Consider the following 19,445-nt stretch of genomic DNA (forward strand, 5'->3'; position numbering starts at 1 on the left):
TTCACCGGCTAAGTTTAATATTTAAAAATGATATTTTGATTATAAAATAAATTTTTGAATATACTTACCCGGTGAATATATAAATTAAAGGCCTTCCCTTCCTCCCCAATAGAGACCTAGGGGACTGAGAAGAACTGGAGATGTTTACAAGTATATGCGGTATCTGGCCGATAGTCGGCGCTGGTGGTCACACCCGCAACCTTCACGGCGATCGCTCGCGATTTTTTGGAATCTGTCGAGCCGTCGGAGACGTCAGCTATTATATATTCACCGGGTAAGTATATTCAAAAATTTATTTTATAATCAAAATATAATTTTTTCATTTTTCCTAATGATACAAATCTGGAGCTATTTACTATACAGTATAGGGATTGCACTTTTGGCAAAGCTGGAAGACTAGCCATAAGACTTTTAGCGAGGTGTAACTACCCTACTGCTAGTTAGCGGGGGAAGGAGGTAGCCGGCTACCCCACTCACACACACACCAGCGTTGTCTCGTCACTCCTGATTGCAAGCAGTACTGGCAGGACAATTTGTATAAATAGCTCCAGGTATGTATTGTTAGGAAAAATACAAATTACTTTCAAATTTGTCACTTGTTCTGACACTAAATACAAACCCTTCCGCTATTTATAGGGATGACTCATCCATTAGGAGAGTGGAAATCCAAACCAACTGGCTTGGTATTTGACCCGGGGTTTTCCCATATGTGTTCCGCACATAACAGAGAGAAACCCTGACACCTTGCTAAGTTTCGTGCAACGCACGGTTAGCGGCCTGAGCAATCTGTCTGATTGTGTGATATTAGCAATGTAAGTAGTCCAGGTAAGAATTCTCAGACACAGGAATCTTCAGAACCAACCATAGACGTTACCCAATCCAACCTCACCTGGGGGTATGGGGATGCAACAAGTATTACTAAAATGTAGCAGGTTACACAAGGGAAATGGTTTTACCAGCAGATAGGTGAGGCCAGCTTGTACAGGACTGTGGGGGCTGTTCCTTAAAGAGAGGAGAAGATGAAAGAAAGAAAGAGCCAGTTATTCTTAAAATTTACCTCAGACTAATCCTAATTAACCTTTGCCCTCAACCATCTGCTACTTGTCCATCAAAGAGCCTGAGCCATTCTAAACCTCTTGTTGTGCAGTCACCACAGGATCAATGGAGAACATCTCCATGTTCTTGTGAGTCATGTCTTGCAGGTAGTGGACAGTGAATATAGGCTGATACTTCCACACACCTGCTTGTAAGACCAGCGTCAGAGTAGTTTCTCTTGAACGCTAGGGACATCCTAATGCCCCTAATGTCATGAGCTCAGGGTTGTCTTGCTGGAGGAAGATTGGGATTCAGTGCACGGTCTACGACCCAGCAAATTCAAGCAGAGATGGTATTCTTTGTGATCCTCTTCTTGACCTCCCCCATGCTGACAAAGAGTGCTGCTGCAGTTATTTTGAGATAGTACCTCAGATTCCTCACTGGGCAAAGTAACAGTTGATCTGGATCATCAGTTACATTACAGACTCCGAATATGGAAGGGCCCGAATCTAGGATTCGCTACTCCTGGATTTTGAGTCTTGGCGATAAACTCGGGGAAAAAGCTGAGTGTTACTCACCCCATCCTCTTGAATGGGTGACATTGTAGGAAAGACCTTGAAGTCCGCTGACTCTTTTGGCCGAGGCCAAAGCGAGCAGGAAAACCATCTTCAAAGTGAGGTGGCAATTAGTTGCCTGGCATAAGGGTTCGTAGGGAACACCCTTCAAGGATTGAAGGACGCGAACCACGTTCCAAGGACGAGGTCTAATTTCTGACTGGGGGCAGGTAAGCTCAAAACTCCGTATGAAGAGAGACAAAAATAACGAAGAGAAAATACCAACTCCTTTCAGTCTAAAGGTGAGGCTCAAGGCTGAGAGTAGCCTTTCACCGCCGAGACCGAGAGAAGCTTTTCCTCCCGAAGGTAAAGAAGGAACTGCTACTGCTGGAATAGTGGCATTGAGGGGAGAGATACCCTTTCCACAGCACCAACACAGGAGACAGTTCACTTAGCCTGGTAGACTGATGTTGAAGATCTTCACAAGTATCCAGACATCCTCTTCGCAACTTGATGCAAAAAACCTCTCTGAGAGAGGTGGTGCTGGATAGTCTCTAGGCATGAAGTCACAGCAAAGTTACGGCTCTGTGAAATATTTTCACATGTGGCTGTCTGAGTAGATTGTGTCATGGAGGGAGTTCTCTTGGGATCTCCGTCAGGAGTTACAGAGGGTCCAGAAACCATTTTGCATGATGCCATAGCAGAGCTATGAGGGTCACTGAGAGGTTCTTGGATGCTCTGGTCTTGGTGAGTAACCTTCTCATAAGAAAGAATGGGGGAAAGACATAAACGTCAAAGTTTTCCCACTGTTTTTGAAATGCATCTTGCCATACAGCCTGAGGATCTGGGACTGGAGAGCAGTAGAGCGGGAGCCTGAAGTTCAGGGACATTGCAAACAGATCCACAGTCGGGGAATCCCACTAAGTCAAGACTTTGTTGGCTACGAGAGGAATCAAAGACCACTTGGAGCCCACAATCCGAGTCGCTCTGCTCAGATTGTCCACAAGCCCATTCCTCTTGCTTGGAATGAAGCGGGCTGATCAGGACACCGAATTGTCTTCTGTCAATCTTATACCTCTCTACTGCTAGATGGCATAGGTGCTGCGAAACAGTACCGTCTTGTTTGTCTATTTAAGCCAATACCGTGGTGTTATCGCTCACCAACACCACCAAGTGACCGACCAGAAACTGCTGGAACTGTTGAAGATCTAGATAGGCTGCTATCATCTCTAGGAGATGTATGTGCTGGTACCTTTCAGACTCAGACCAGAGCCATGAGGCAATGTGGTGCATTATGTGGGCCCCTACCTTCTTTTGATGCATCTGAATAGAGCATCAATACCGGGGGAGGTATGGAAAGGTCAACCCCTCAGGGGAAGTTCTCGTCTGCCACCCACCACATCAAGTCCGTTTGATACTCGGGTTGATCCCATGGGGACAAGCGTATCCGGGTAGTCACCGTCTTGATTCCATTTGGATTTTAGCTGCTACTGAAAAGATTGAATTCTGAGGCAGCTGGTAAGCACGAGATGGGCTAGGGATGATAGGTGACCTAGGGGACGCAACCACTGATGGGCTGAGAGCTCTTCCCAAATGAGGAAGGGCCTTACCACCTTCCTCAGCCTCCGTAGCCTGTCATCTGATGGAAAACCTCTGAAGAGGTTGGTGTCAATGATCATACCGAGGTATACCAGTCTTTGAGTGGGAAGCAGGGATGACTTCTCAAGATTCACCACGATCCTCAGATCTTGGCAAAAAGCAAGGAGCCTGTCTCAGTGTTGAAGAAGGGTTGCCACCGAGTCTGCATCTCAGGAGATGGATACTAATCCTGTGAGCCCACGATGACACTAGGCCAAACACCCTCATGAAGAACAGAGGGGCTGTAGAAAGACCTAAGCACAGCACCTTGAACTGGTATTGTTTGTCTTTGAGTATGATCCTTAGATACTTACTTGAAGATGGATGGACTGGAATCTGGAAGTATGCATCATTAAGATCCATTGTGCACATGAAGTCCCATTGCCTTACTGCTTGTCTGACTGTGTCTGCTGTCTCCATGCTGAACTGAGATTGCAAAACAAACTTGTTCCGAGCTAAGAGGTCGATGATGGGCCTCCAGCCGACTGAAGAAGCTTGGGGAAACATCCCTGACCTCTTGGAGAGCATCCTTCTCCAACATGGTCTGGACTTCGACCCAAAGGGCCAGCTCCTTTGCAGATCCCTTCGCATAGCAGCTCGATGGAATAAGATTCCAAGTCATTGGAGGGAGAGATCGAATGAATGGGACACATTACCCTGAACGAATCACGGAGACTGTCCAGCTACCTCTGCCAGGAGCGTTGCAGGCATCCCTTAATGGTGGGAAACTGAGAGTCGCCCATCCTAGCAGGAGCTGCCTCAGCCGCCCCTTCCCTCTTCCTCCACAGGTGGACTTGGAGCCCTTCTGATCTTGGGCAGGAAAGGCCTTCTTAGACACCTTTCTTGAGGATACTACTATCCTACTTCTCAGAAGTTTAGAGGTCTTCGTCTGCTTCTTTTGAGGAGCTGTACCACAGGACTGAAATGTAATGGCCTATGGAGAAGGGAATCCTAATTTGACTTCCTCCATCGCTCAGCTGTCCGCTCGACTTCTGACCTGAAAAGTGAGGAGCCATCTAGTGTAGAGTTCCTGAGCCTAGTTACCTCTGCCTGGGTAATTTGTCAATGGAACCTCTCAATTACAGAGTCTCTTCGCTTGAGTATGACGTTCGCCCACAGGTTGACCATCTGGCGGGCGAGAAACTAAATGGTCCTGGTATCCGACAAAATACTTAACATTTCCATCGACTTCCTTGAAGAATCCTTAGGCCAATTCTCGGTTCTGACAAGGTCTCCCACATATCCTAGCCAAAGGTTCAGCCACGAAGTAGCCTGCATGGCATACTTCGCGACCTTCTCAATGTTTAGGACCTCAGATGCGGAGAAAGTAGCTGAGAGCTCAAAGTCTCTTGAAAGAGACCTCTCTCGAAAGTGCCTCTATTGATGGATCTAGAGGCAAGGCCGGAAGTGGCTTGTTGGAGACCTTGTAATACTTCCTCTGCTGAACAAATGGCGGTGAAAGGAGTTTCGAGGACGAGCCTGCAGGGAGATAGCTGGAGGAACCAGGGATCTGAGCAAACGCCTTCTTCCTGGCACCCGTCAACCGCTTTGACCAGGGCAATGCTGCACTGGCCTTAGGAGGTCGTTGGGTACTGTATGGTGACTTTACATCCTCAGTACATGCTTATAAAAACCTTTCCAATGTTATTGATGATAATGCTAGCAAGTTTATACCTAAAACATGTGGTTTACCTCACTTCTCTGTATTTTCTAGGTGGAGTACAGAATGTGCCAATACAATGTCTCGAACTTGCTTCAGAAGATGTTTGAGAATGAACTAAGAAGCAGATAGAATAGTGTACCTCAGAGCTTGTGCCAAACAAAAAAGAACTTTTAAAAAAGCAAAGAGAGGATCTTGAGGAAATATATATCTAATATCAATACCAAAACTCCTTCACAGGAAATATGGGACAAGATTAGAAAACTTCAAGGAAAATTTGTCCCGAGACCATTACCAATATTAATGGAAAATAATAAATATATATCTGACCCAAAAGATATAGCAGAGGTACTTGCTAACCACTTTGTTCATGTATCAAGTGCTGACAATTATTCCCCAGCATTTCAACAAATTAGAGCAACAACATCTGTTGTTCCTCCTGCTTCTTCCAATACTGAAGATTTCAACTTAAATTTTAGTGTGGAGATGCAAAATGCTATCTCTAGCTCATCTTTGACTGCCCCAGGTAAGGATGACTTACGATATGAAATGATTTCACGTCTCCCAGTGTATACTAAGGATTTTTTATTAGAACCCTTAATGGTCTATGTGCTTCTCTTACATCTCCTGATTCATGGCATTCTTCAATCACAATTCCTGGCCACAAGTCTGGTAAGGACCCAGAACTGCCATGTAGTTTTAGGCCTCTAGCCTTGACTAGTTGCATATGCAAACTATTTGAAAGAATGATCAACAATAGACATGTTGTATCTACAATAAAAAAAAAACCTTTTATCAAACAGGCAGTTTGGTTTTAAGAAGAACCGAAGTACGCTAGACCCTTTGCTGATGTTATTAAGGGAAATCTCAAATGCCTTTTCCAACCAAAACCAAGTGGTGGGTGTCTTTTTTACCTCAACAAGGCATATGACACCACCTGGAAGGGTGGTATTTTAAAGCAGTTGGCCTCGTGTGGTATAGGAGGACTAGGATCAGAACTATCCTTATCCGACATGCAAGAAGGTGTCATTCAAGGCGGCGTAGTGAGTTTGACTTTATTTGCTGTTGCGATCAATAGTATCATGAGTCACCTACCTCCTTCCATACAAGTCGCTATTTGTTGATGATTTTCCAATTTATTGTAGTCGATCATCTGCTCTACAAGCATGCCAAAACCTTCAAATCGCTATAAATGCTGCCTTAGCATGAGCAAATTCTCTCGAAATTCATGTTCTTTCCCTAGAAGACAAAAGCCATTCGTTTTACTTGTACTCGTAAAAGAGTAGAGGTCCCCTCTCTCTCAAAGGATAGTATTTTGCCATATGAGGATGATGTCAAGTTTCTTAGGGTTATTTTCGACAAGAAAATTACCTTTGGTCCCCATATAAATGACCTAACCATCATGGTTAAAAGATCACTAAACATCTTGAAAGTTGTATCACATTTTGATTGAGGTGCTGATAGAACAACTTTACTTAGAATTTAATCATCTTTGTGTTTGAGCAAGTTAGATTAGACTATGCATGTCAAATCTATGGGTCAGCTACTAAGACTTTACTTGAAAAACTTGATGTTCACAATATGGGGTTCTGCATGTGCACTGGCACATACAGAACATCTCCCATTGATAGTCTGTATGTGGATTCTGGCATGCCTCGCCTCGCCTTTCTATCCGCAAGGTGAAGTTGAGTTTCAGGTTTTTAGCTAGGTTCCTCGCTTTAAGAAACAATCCTAACAGTAAATATGTTATGCCTCCTTTAGATTGAGCTCCTAACAGATCAAGAGTACCCAACCCTTTGGAAGTACTGCTGAAAAATGATCCCAGTGAAGTAGGTTTGTTAACAGCACAGACAGCAGAGGTAGGATATCCTGGGTCTCCCCCTTGGTGTAGTTCACCTGTAAAAGTATGTTTTATGGCAGGAGGGAAAATATCTTACCAGTAAGGTAATGGAAAGTGAGTTTTTAAATCATGCTGCTAAGCATCATTGGAAACACGTTTTTACGAATGGTTCCAAATCGGCTGCAGGAGTTAGAAGAGCAGTTGTGGTGGGGGATATTGGTATTAGAAAGAAACTTCTATCCTCTTGTTCAGTATTTACTGCTGCACTGTATGCAATAATTCTCGCAGTCCAACATATTTTTTAAAATTGTAATAAAAATAGTTTTTATACAATTTTAATGGATTCCAATAGCCTTTTACTCTCAGTTACACAAATTATGTCACGCCATCATCTAGTACAAGAGGTACAGGTCTGGTTAATACTTCTGCAGTCTAGGAAGAATATCAGTGTTCACTTCCGTTGGGTCCCTGCCCCAAATGTGATTTGGCGACGACCATGTACATATCTGGGGATCTGTTGTCACTTGCCATTGCCTCCAAGGTAATCTGGAGGGACAGAGATGCGGCAAGTCTCTCCTTTGTCTCTTGCTCCCTTTGCAAGAGAAACTCAGACAACTTAGGGAGGTTTTCACTGAACTGACGTCTCTCAATATCCACCTCCAGCTTCCCAACTGAGAAGGTAAGGTGGATTTCCTTCCAGTCGTTCCCGTCCATAGGCAGAGCTAGGGACAAGGGTCTACACTCCTCGAGTGTAGGGCAAGGCTTGCCTGCGTCCACCGCCTTCATAACTGCCTTAAACCCTTTAACCGTAAAGGGAAAGGCAAGTTTAGCAGGAGCAAGAAATGAAGGGTGTGTCTTGCTAAGGGCTGGCACTTTCGAATTAGTGAAGCCCTTTCCTTTCAGGCTACTTGCCAACAGAGCCTGAGCTTTTTCATGGTCAAGCACTATGACCTCTTTTGGTTCTGTCTCCTCCTTGGAAACAGGTTCCGACTTCAGGCGGACGAAGCAATCTGGGTAAGATTTAAAGCTGGGCCAAAAGTCAACATCATCTATGAGGACAGCCCCCAGCTTCTCTGAAATGAAAATCTTCCCATTGGTGATAGGCATGTATTCCGCATGCCTCCAAGGGTTCACTTCAGAGCAAGGAGGAAGATCTTTCACGTTGAGTCTCCTCTGAGACCCACGGGACGCAGCGAGATGGTCCATCCTTCTCCTCAATTCAGCGTCCCTTTCTTCGTTCTGTTTATGAAGACTTTCCATCATAGTCATGAGACTAGGCAAAGCTTTTCCCATGTCATCCAATGGAGGAGCAGAAGTCGTAGAGGGTACAGGTTCTGGGGCCGGAACCGACGAAACGGACTCCGATTCGACGTCGTCCTCTTCAGTCTCGGGAGCCAGGGTAGACTCCTCTTCTAGACCTCCTGCTAGAAGGTCTTTTTCAGTGTCCTCAGACACCTCCGACATCCTCTCATCTAGGTGGATGTCCTTTATCGCATCCAAGACATCCGTATCTACGGATATCTGGACGTAAGGGATCTCAGGATGAGGCTGGGGTATAACAGTATCCACAGACGCCATGGGGAACAGACAGGCATGCATCTGTTCATTCGGAAGGTAAGGCCCCGTGGCATTCTTCTGAAAGCCACGAACCCATCTGTGCAGCTTACTCCATGATGCATCCCTTGACTCCGCTGTCTTGGGGTCATCAAAAGCCTCAGTAACCAAGGCCTTGCACACGTTGCAGTCTTGGGGTCATCAAAAGCCTCAGTAACCAAGGCCTTGCACACGTTGCAGTCCTGGGGGTCCCAGTACTTAAGAGATCCCTTGGAGATGGAGCAAAGAGAGTGAGCTCTGCACTCTACATGGCCACAGAAGTCCTTGTTCCTCACGTTGCAAAAGACTCTCTGGCACTTGGGATGGTCCTCCTGTAAAGAGGGGAAAACTAAATGAGCATGCGGTAGTTCATCTCACCTGATAAACTATATCAATATTATTAATATTTTTGCATATTTATTGCATATAGCTTAGGATAGATAAGCTAGAAAAGATTTACGAAAGACACATACTTGTGTTTCCCGTCACAACCAATTACTGCGACCTCTCCCAAAATTAAAACCTAGAGTTTTCCTCTTCAGGAAACCCAATAGAAAAATTCTAACCTGTAAGGATAGATAAGTGTAACTTAACACTGGTTTTTCCACAGGTTTTAATAATGAGGGTAAATTGTAACAGCAATCTACGTCCCAAATTGATTCAGGGAGTCACTTTAGAGGTATTTAATGTGTTTGTGCACGTTTACAAAGTTTGGTGTAATTATAAAGGTTATAGGAGGAATTTGACTTTTCCCATATTTTCAGTGGAAAATCCGCAGGTCCGGCCCTGTGGCTCAAAATTCCAAAAAATGTCAATATGTCAATCTATGTCCCAAATTGATTCAGGGAGTCACTTTAGAGGTATTTAATGTGTTTGTGCACGTTTACAAAGTTTGGTGTAATTATAAAGGTTATAGGAGGAATTTGACTTTTCCCATATTTTCAGTGGAAAATCCGCAGGTCCGGCCCTGTGGCTCAAAATTCCAAAAAATATCAATATGTCAATCTATGTCCCAAATTGATTCAGGGAGTCACTTTAGAGGTATTTAATTTGTTTGTGCACGTTTACAAAGTTTGGTGTAATTATAAGGGCTATAGGAGAAATTTAACTTTTCCCATATTTTCAGTGGAAAATCCGCAGGTCCGGCCCTGTGGTGCAAAATTCCAAAAAATGTCAATATGTCAATCTATATCCCAAATTGATTCAGGGAGTCACTTTAGAGGTATTTACTGTGTTTGTGCACGTTTACAAAGTTTGGTGTAATTATAAAGGTTATAGGAGGAATTTGACTTTTCCCATATTTTCAGTGGAAAATCCGCAGGTCCGGCCCTGTGGCTCAAAATTCCAAAAAATTTCAATATGTCAATCTATGTCCCAAATTGATTCAGGGAGTCACTTTAGAGGTATTTAATGTGTTTATGCAAGTTTACAAAGTTTGGTGTAATTATAAAGGTTATATGAGGAATTTAACTTTTCCCATATTTTCTGTGGAAAATCCGCAGGTCCGGCCCTGTGGCTCAAAATTCCAAAAAATTTCAATATGTCAATCAATGTCCCAAATTGATTCATGGAGTCACTTTAGAGGTATTTAATATGTTTGTGCACGTTTACAAAGTTTGGTGTAATTATAAAACGGATTTTGAGCGAAGCGAAAAATCTATTTTTGGGTGAGATAGCCATGGCGTCCTGATGGAAGGTTCCTTTTTGGTAGCTTCCTTGGGTATAAGACTACTAAGATATTCCCAGAGAATTTAACCACAGGTTATCACAGAATTCTAACTTCTGGAGCGAGTATCTCAAAGGTTTCCCTTTAAGACATCGTATATCAACAGGGGACGCGTCTGAACGCGCCACATAGCTATCTTCACCCCGAACAGAGTTAATGCTTCGGTGTGTAAGGGCTGAGAATAGCTGGGAGCCGTTCCACAGCCACTCTTACTCGTGGCTACTACTGATACTCGAGACGTAAACAAACGGACGCCATTGCTCAAATGACGTCACGCCCGTCTTCATCCTGAAGCCAGTTGCTGCCCATCACCATGATACAGTAGCACAGGGTGGGAACAAAAACTGGACGAAGTAGTAGGGAGGGTCCATCAGGACGCCATGGCTATCTCACCCAAAAATAGATTTTTCGCTTCGCTCAAAATCCGTTTTTTGGGCTCAAGCCATGGCGTCCTGATGGAAGAGTACCAGAGAATCAATGTATCGTGGTAGATTTTCCCCTAGTAGTAAGTGCTAAGGCATTGACAAAACAGCATAGTAATCTTTGATAAAGAACCATAGGGAAGAAGTATCCTGCCCCCCTTGGCAGTGAAGTTCCCATGGGCTATGCCGACGTCAAAGTGGTATTGAAGGGCTATTCATCCTGATAGAAGAACTTGAAGAACTTAGAGATGAAGCTGAATGTTTGGTATTTGTATAGGAACATTCTGAAATTAGACCAGTGGTGGTTGGGCACTGTGTATTGAGTTCATCTCCCGGGTATCAAAAGTAAGTATTCGTGTTGGAACCTTACATAATCAGAGTGAATATAATTTAAGATTAACCATAAGGAAAAGGGGGAATAAATAAAACTATGACAGGTATGTATTTCATAGTAAGTAGGAGCTGATTGAGACGCACAAGTAATAAAATAGAAATTTTATTTCACAAATGCAGAAATTGATTAATTTACAGCAATAAGTAAAGTTCATTTACAGTAATTATAATGTACATAGAAATAAAGGCTTGTTCTTGAATCTGAAAAGGAATTTCAAGATTATTAGTAGGTACTCGTTCTCGAGGAACGCAAGTCTTTGATTAAAAACACATCATGCTCAGGGCATGCGGCACTTGTGTGACACTATGACATTTCACCTGGGATAAGAACAGTTATAAAAGCACTAAGTGTTTTTCGACATCACTATGAATCGCTCGAGGGTCAACATAGGCACCCGAAGAGTTAGAGTCCCAAGTAACTCACTGTTCTACGCAGAGTTAGGTGCAGGTTTCATAACACTACCTGCGGCTACCACAAAATGTTTGACTTCGTGCACTTGTTTCGCATAATGTTTAAAGAAAACTCGCGAGGACTTCCAGCCCGTGAAGTTTTTAAGGCTTTCAAAGTCCATGCTCTGAAAGAAATTCAGAGATGATGCCACTTTTCTAGGATCATGACCAGCGGGTGTACTGTTCGGATCCGCTCTGCGAATGAAGTAGGTGATTTTCGCTCTTAATTGTTTCAGTGACAGGTCGCTGCCCGATATTTCTCCTTTGAAGAGTTGGCCTCCACCAAAGTTTGAAGTTCTGCGAAGATAGACCTTGAGGCTCTCTACTGGACATAGAGAGGCATCCTCCTTCAGGGGGCATATTCTCCAAGGGCCCCATCTTTTGGTGGGTAATTCATTTTTGGCGAGAAACGTCGGATCAGGGGAGAGGGTAACTTCTCCTGTATCGGTAAACAGGATGTGTCCTTCTTCTCTTGATAATGCCACTATTTCGCTGACTCGAGCTCCTGAAGCGAGAGCAAATAGAAATATAACTTTCTGAGTCAGATCCTTGAGAGGGCATGAATCATTGTCCAAGTTGGAGGCGAAATGGAGTACCTTGTCTAGTGACCAGGAGATCGGTTTCGGTGGGGGTGCTGGGCGTAGGCGAGCACATGCTTTCGGTAGTTTGTTGAAGATGTCGTTGGACAGATCAATTTGGAAAGCATATAGAATTGGTCTAGTCAAGGCTGATTTGCAGGTTGATATCGTATTGGCTGCTAATCCCTGTCCATGAAGGTGAATAAAGAAGGACATGCAGAAATCAATCGTGATTTCTTTAGGATTTTTTGTCTTGACAAAGGAGACCCATTTCCTCCAGGATGATTCATATTGCCGTCTCGTGGATTCGGTCTTGTATTCCTCTAGGAAGTCCAGACTTTTCTTTGAGATCCCAAACCTCTTCTTTGCGGCTAGGGAGAGAAAATCATGAGATGAAGGTCCTTGATTTTCGATGATGAAGCGAAGACAGTCGACTTCTGTACTTGTTGAGAGAGAACTGGGCCCGGGAGAGGGATCAGCTTGGGCTGTAGCTCCAGGACCAGGGGGTACCAGTTGCTCCGGGGCCACTTGGGAGCCACTAGGGCCGCTGTCCCTTTGAAGGTTCTCAGTTTGGAGAGGACTTTCAACAGAAGGTTGGTGGGGGGGAACAGGTAGATCTTGGACCATCTGTTCCAGTCCAGTGACATGGCATCCACTGCTTCTGCTTTGGGGTCCTCGTACGGGGCCACATACAGAGGAAGTTGATTGTTGTCGCTCGTTGCAAAGAGATCTATCTGAAGTTCTGGGACTTGGTGAGAGATGAAGGAGAACGATCTTGCGTCTAGAGACCATTCCGACTCTATCGGGTTTGTCCGAGATAGAGCATCCGCTGTCACGTTGCGGAATCCTTGTAGGTGAACTGCAGACAGGTGCCACTTCTTCTTCTCTGCCAGACGGAAGATTGGGAGAAGCACCTGATTTATCTGGGGCGATCTTGAGCCTTGGCGATTGAGACAACGAACTACCACCGAGTTGTCTAGGGTTAGACGGATGTGGATCGAGGGCGGCGGGGATAACTTCTTCAGTGTTAGAAGGACCGCCATGGCCTCCAAGATGTTTATGTGGAACGTCTTGAACAGGGGAGACCAGGTGCCTTGAGCCTGTTTTTGGTGGGAGTGACCTCCCCAACCTTCCAGTGAAGCATCCGTGTGGATGTTGAGTGATGGAGGAGGGTGTTGGAGAGGAATGGACCTTTTCAGGGCCTTTTCTTCCGACCACGGCTTTAGGAGACGTCGCAGTCTGTTTGGAAGCCGTCTCTTGAGGTCTCTTCGAGCGATGGATGCCGAACGTCTCCAGACTCCCGCGGCATCCTTTAGCTGTGCGCGAAGCACTGGGTTTGTCACTGAGGCGAACTGTAGAGAGCCTAGAACTCGTTCCTGCTGTCGTCTTGAAATGCGTTTGGATTTCAGTAGTCGCTTGACAGACCCTGCTATTTCCTTCCTTTTCTTCTGGGGGATGGAAAGGCGGTGTGACTGAAGGTTCGAGTGGATTCCCAACCACTGAAACTTCTGAGCTGGAGAGAGGCGAGATTTTTTCTCGTTGATCTTGAATCCCAGGTGTTCTAGGTACTGGGTAACTTCGTTGCAAGATTTTGCACAATCTTCGGGCGATGGAGCCCAGACTAGCCAGTCGTCGAGGTAGGCCATCACCTGGACGTTTCGTAGGCGGAGTTGTTGTACTATGGCATCCGCCAGTTTTGTGAAGATCCGAGGGGCCACATTGAGGCCGAAGGGCATGGCCCGGAAGGCGTAGCTTTTCCTTTGGAGTCGAAATCCTAGGTAGGAGGAAGCGTGATGGTTCATTGGAACATGCCAGTAGGCATCCGCCAGGTCTATGGAGACCGTGTAGGAACATCGAGGCAGAAGGGTCCTTATTTGTTGAAGCGTCAGCATCTTGAATTTGTCGTTCGCTATGAACTTGTTGAGGGGGGATAAGTCCAGAATGACTCTGAGTTTGTCTGAGTCCTTCTTGGGGACACAAAACTCTCCCTTGGAACCTGGTGGACTTTACCTTCCTTATCACCTTCTTGTTCAAGAGGTCTAGAACATATTCTTCCAGAAGGGGGGTTGATTGTTGGAAGAAATTGCTGGAAGATTGGGGGTCGTTGAGTCCAACTCCAGCCTAGACCCTTCTTGACGATGCTGTGCGCCCAGGGATCGAAGGTCCAACGATCCTGGAATTGGCGGAGTCTTCCTCCCACCGGAAGCACTTCATTGCTTCTGGTGTCCCGAGGGCTTGCTGCCTCGGCCGCTAGCTCCCTTTCCTCCTCTACCTCTGGAGGGACGGCGAGAGGCGTCTTTGCTTGCACCCCTGAATGAGCCTCTACCTTTGGCACGAAAGGTAGTTGACTGTTGCTCGAAGGCAGGGGTGAAGACCGGTGACTGTGACAACACCGGTTGGGGGACCAATTGAAAGGTCTGTTGTGGTTGGGCAACCACTTGGGAGGTAGCGGGTCCCGGAAACTGACGTCTTTGTTGACGTTGCTGGGGTTTTTGCTTTTGGGATTTCCTCTTAGGTTGAGGTCCGTCGTCCTGAGAGGGTTTCCTTTTTCTGGACATGCCCCACTTGTGGAGAAGGTTCCTATTCTCCGTGGCGGCTCTGTCAGTGATTTCCTTCACAAGGTCAGAAGGAAAGAGGTGTTTTCCCCAGATGTTGGAGGAAATCAGCCTCCGGGGTTCGTGTTTCACGGTGGCACCAGCAAACACGAATTCACGACAGGCTCTTCGAGCCTTTATGAAGTGGTACAAGTCCTTCATTACGGTCAACAAGTGGGATTTGGAGAGTACCATGTAGTGGTCTGGTACTCTGGTGTCACAGGCCATAACTTCGAGTTGGACTTGATGAGATAGGGATGCTGCAAGCCTCTCCTTCGTATCTTGTTCCCGACGAAGGAGGTGATCGTTGAGCTTAGGGAGGTCTTCATTAAACTGACGTCCGGCGACGTCAGGATCGAGCCTTCCCACGACGAAAGTATGTTGGACATCTTTCCAGTGTCGAGCGTCAGGGGGGGTCACTATGGAGAAGGGTCTGCACTCCTCCAATGCAGGGCAGGGTTTCCCTTCATCCGCAGCTTTAAGGCATGCAGCTAAGGCCTTTTCCAGGAATGGAAGAACCGCACTTTCAGGTGCGACATAAGTAGGGTGCTTCTTGCTCAGGGCCGGAAGCTTAGAGCAGGTAAAGCCTCTACTCTTGAATGCGGCGGCTAGCATAGCCTGGGCCTTTGCGAGATCGAACACTATCTCTTCCTTAGGTTCGGTCTCTTCCTTCGAGGCAGGTTCGGAACGAAGACGGACGTAACAGTCCGGGTAGGCCTCAAAGTTTGGGAAGAACTCCACGTCTTCCAAAGGGACCGTGCCGATCTTATCACTGACGAAGATCCTGCCGGTCGCAATAACCATATGCTCAGCATACCTCCACGGGTTGGCATGTGAGCAAGCGGGGAGATCCTTAACCGAAATCCTCTTCGGTTCTCTGGATCCTATCATGGACCTGATGGACTCCTGATTCTCCTTCAACCTGTCGTCCATGACGGCTCTAATCAGTCGGATCAATTCTTGAGTGGAAGAAGAGGGATCCGGGGTCGAGGAGGTAGACGGAATAGACACTTCCGTCGGTGTAGGAGTAGGAGGGGGGATGGACGGAGGAGCGACCTCTTGCTCCGACTCGGCGTATTCCACCTTGTCTTCGTCATCTTCGGCTCCTTGAGCCATAAGCGTTTTCTCCGTGTCTTCCGAGACATCCGAAATCTGTTCGTCATCTTCGGAATCCAAACGGCACTCGTGCATGGACTGAGCCATGACTACATCAGGTTCCACCGTAATTTGGACGGTGGGGATCACGTCTTTGGGTACCACTGAATCAGGGGAGGCCTTAGGGAACAAAAGTGACCTCAATTCTTCGGTGGCCAGGTAAGGTCCGGTAGCATTTTTCTGGAAGCCACGCACCCACTTGCGTAGCTTTTCACGAGAAATGTCTCTGATCTCCGCTGAGGGAGGGTTATGGAAGGCTTCAACTAGGTGAGCCTGACAGACCGTACAGTTCAGTGGATTCCAAAACTTCAAATCCCCTTTCTTGTCTGCACAAGGGGCGTGAGTCCTGCAAGCCGTATGCCCGTAAAACTGCGGGCGTTTCACAGCGCAGAAGGCGAAATCACACTTCATCTGCTCCTCCTGTGGAAGAAAGAGAAAATGAGTATGGGGGAGTCATAAGAATGGCTCTTAAACTAAGTTAATATTAATTATTAATTTTAACTTAAGGAAGGGTGTGATGCATAGAGATTGAAATAGTAAAGGAGAACATACTCCATGCATCTCGCCCGGCTGGTTACCGTAATCTTGGTCCTTGGATAATCCGAGTGACCGAAGGCACCGGATATAATTCCTTAGAGTTCCATAGTATATTGGAGTTCCGTGGAAAAAACCCAAGGGCAAGATTGGGACCGAGATCATTCGGTCCCAAGCTAGGGGCTAGAAGGCCTCCTTTTAAGGTAACTGCTTCTGGCAACCAGCCGTGCTAAGATGCACGCAGCATGCTGGAATTTAGAAGAATGCAAAGAGACAGCATGATCACTAACAGAACAGTACCAAGGTACTGATCTTAATAGTAGAAACAGTCTATCTGTTTGCGGTATAGGGCTATCATTGTCATATGATAGCTAAAAGAAGGGGGTGCAAGTATTCTTGACGCCTCCGGGGGTATCCGGCAAGCCGCCGGCATGCCGGAGTTCGCTCCAGCTGAGATTCTGGCATTAGGACAGACAATGTTTAAAGTGAGTCATATACCAGGTTGGCGGCCGCCGGTACAGCGGCGGCACGCCGGCAGGGGAGCGGCGGCTCCGGCAGTCGGAGGATGCCGGATTGGTGACTGGGATAAGGATGGTTAAAGCGGTACCCGGGTTGCCGGCAGTAGATGCCGGCACTCCGGCGGCCGACCGGCGAGCGGACGACAAGCTAGGAGGAGGAGTCCCTCGGTACACGGGGGGCTGGTGGCAAGGTTAGGGAGTGTCACCAAGGTAGGAGGCAGGTATTGCCGACAATAGAGGCGGCAAGAGACCGGCACCCGGATAGGGAGAGAGACAGGGGGGAGGGAAGGAATGCAGGAAGTTCCGTCATGGACTCCGGACATCCCCCCCTCCCCTGAGAGGGTGTACCCATGATAGAGGCAGGCTCTAACATCCAGGAGCAGGGGTCACTGAGGACCGGGAGCAAGGTAGCCCAAGGGAGGGCTAGGGGACACCCAAAAAGGGGGGGGAGACTCCCATATGCAGAACTATTCTAGCAACTAACCCCATAGGACACTATGAAGGTATATGTACCAGAGCGGACTGCACATGGAAGCTCGGGTAGCCCTACTACTCCACCCTAGGGAGGAGTTGTAGGACAGGGGACAGATGGGTATAGACTAACCTAAGCATAGGCTAGGCTATACAAGAGATAGGTGGGGAGGGAGAAGAGAGAAGTCTTCCAAGGAAGGTTTTCTGTACCAGAGCGGCCACTAGGGAAAGGGAGGACACTCCCTAACCTAAGATAAGGCAGATCGGCTAAAACGGTGCATGAGTACAGTTTCAGCATGGAACAGAGAAACCTTCCTAACCCAACCTAGAGCAGGGCTAAAAGTCCTGAACTAGGAAAGGAAGAAGACATATCGCTATCGCAGGAAAGTCGTAGACAATCCTAGCCATAGAGGTAGGGCTAGCCTAACCTCACTCTCGGACGCAACCCTAAGGGAGGTTCATTCCCTTAGGGAGGACAGAGAGGCGATATATACTCTATTAGACAATTGATCCCTTTACTCAGAAAAGGAATCAAGGCTAATTAGAGGGAATGCCAAGGCAGGGGATGAAGGAAGCATATAGGGGTCCTACAAGTAGGTTAGGCTAGAAAGAGTCACTGACTAGCCTATCCCCTATATGGTCCCTGAAGGCGAAAACATTTGCATCACTGTCTAAAGTATTGTAAAATAATGCCACTATCTTCATAACTTAGCCTAGGATCACTAATAAATCATGCATGAACACTTGTATGTAGGCTCCTGGCCTGGGGGCTATAGTAGCCGACTGGTATGAGGTCAATCGATGACCGATAAAAAGCGTCGAAACACGATATAAAAGTTCCTAGCTATGAAGACTAAATAAACTAATGTATTCGATTAGTAAATAAGGCCGGAAGCGTTGTTGTGGCTAACTAAATAAGGCATGCATAACAACAACGACGCCATAAAATGGCGGGTCCGGTAGAGGCACAGCTCTGCCACAAAACAGCAATTATCTCGGAAAGTAATATTTACTTTACGGCCAGAGCTTAATTAAACAATACTGGAACCTTGTACTCAACTTTCCAGAAGAAGGCGAGGCTGAAGGTAACGACATAACGAAGATGCAAAACGATAAAGGTAACACAGGGAAAATCCGTCTAAGTAGGGCAGCTACTAAACAAAGGATGAAGACGGGCGTGACGTCATTTGAGCAATGGCGTCCGTTTGTTTACGTCTCGAGTATCAGTAGTAGCCACGAGTGAGATTGGCTGTGGAACGGCTCCCAGCTATTCTCAGCCCTTACACACCGAAGCATTAACTCTGTTCGGGGTGAAGATAGCTATGTGGCGCGTTCAAACATGCGTCCCCTGTTGATATACGATGTCTTAAAGGGAAACCTTTGAGATACTCGCTCCAGAAGTTAGAATTCTGTGATAACCTGTGGTTAAATTCTCTGGGAATATCTTAGTAGTCTTATACCCAAGGAAGCTACCAAAAAGGAACCTTCCATCAGGACGCCATGGCTTGAGCCCAAAAAGGTTATATGAGGAATTTAGCTTTTCCCATATTTTCAGTGGAAAATCCGCAGGTCCGGCCCTATGGCTCAAAATTCCAAAAAATTTCAATATGTCAATCTATGTCCCAAATTGATTCAGGGAGACACTTTAGAGGTATTTAATGTGTTTGTGCACGTTTACAAAGTTTGGTGTAATTATAAGGGCTATAGGAGGAATTTAACTTTTCCCATATTTTCAGTGGAAAATCCGCAGGTCCGGCACTGTGGCGCAAAATTCCAAAAAATGTCAATATGTCAATCTATGTCCCAAATTGATTCAGGGAGTCACTTTAGAGGTATTTAATGTGTTTGTGCACGTTTACAAAGTTTGGTGTAATTATAAGTTAGGCTATATGAGGAATTTAGCTTTTCCCATATTTTCAGTGGAAAATCCGCAGGTCCAGCCCTGTGGCTCAAAACTCCAAAAAATTTCAATATGTCAATCTATGTCCCAAATTGATTCAGGGAGTCACTTTAGAGGTATTTAATGTGTTTGTGCACGTTTACAAAGTTTGGTGTAATTATAAAGGTTATATGAGGAATTTAGCTTTTCCCATATTTTCAGTGGAAAATACGCAGGTCCGTCCCTGTGACGCAAAATTCCAAAAAATGTCAATATGTCAATCTATGTCCCAAATTGATTCAGGGAGTCACTTTAGAGGTATTTAAGGTGTTTGTGAACGTTTACAAAGTTTGGTGTAATTATAAGGGCTATAGAAGGAATTTGACTTTTCCCATATTTTCAGTG

The 19,445-nt window shown here is 46.0% G+C and overlaps 1 protein-coding gene across 1 annotated transcript in view; it reads left to right on the plus strand.

The window, feature by feature from the left end:
• The window catches only part of LOC137629309 (cryptochrome-1-like), a 141,342-nt gene that overhangs the window by 23,368 nt on the left and 98,529 nt on the right, over positions 1 to 19,445 (plus strand). The window contains exons 2-3 of the mRNA XM_068360566.1: positions 5,128 to 5,413; positions 6,395 to 6,521. Of these exons, the coding sequence (XP_068216667.1) occupies positions 5,128 to 5,413; positions 6,395 to 6,521 (413 nt within the window). The remainder of the gene's footprint in view (positions 1 to 5,127; positions 5,414 to 6,394; positions 6,522 to 19,445) is intronic.

Source organism: Palaemon carinicauda, chromosome 37 (genome assembly GCF_036898095.1).
Source record: "Palaemon carinicauda isolate YSFRI2023 chromosome 37, ASM3689809v2, whole genome shotgun sequence".
NCBI classification, from domain to species: Eukaryota; Metazoa; Arthropoda; class Malacostraca; order Decapoda; family Palaemonidae; genus Palaemon; species Palaemon carinicauda.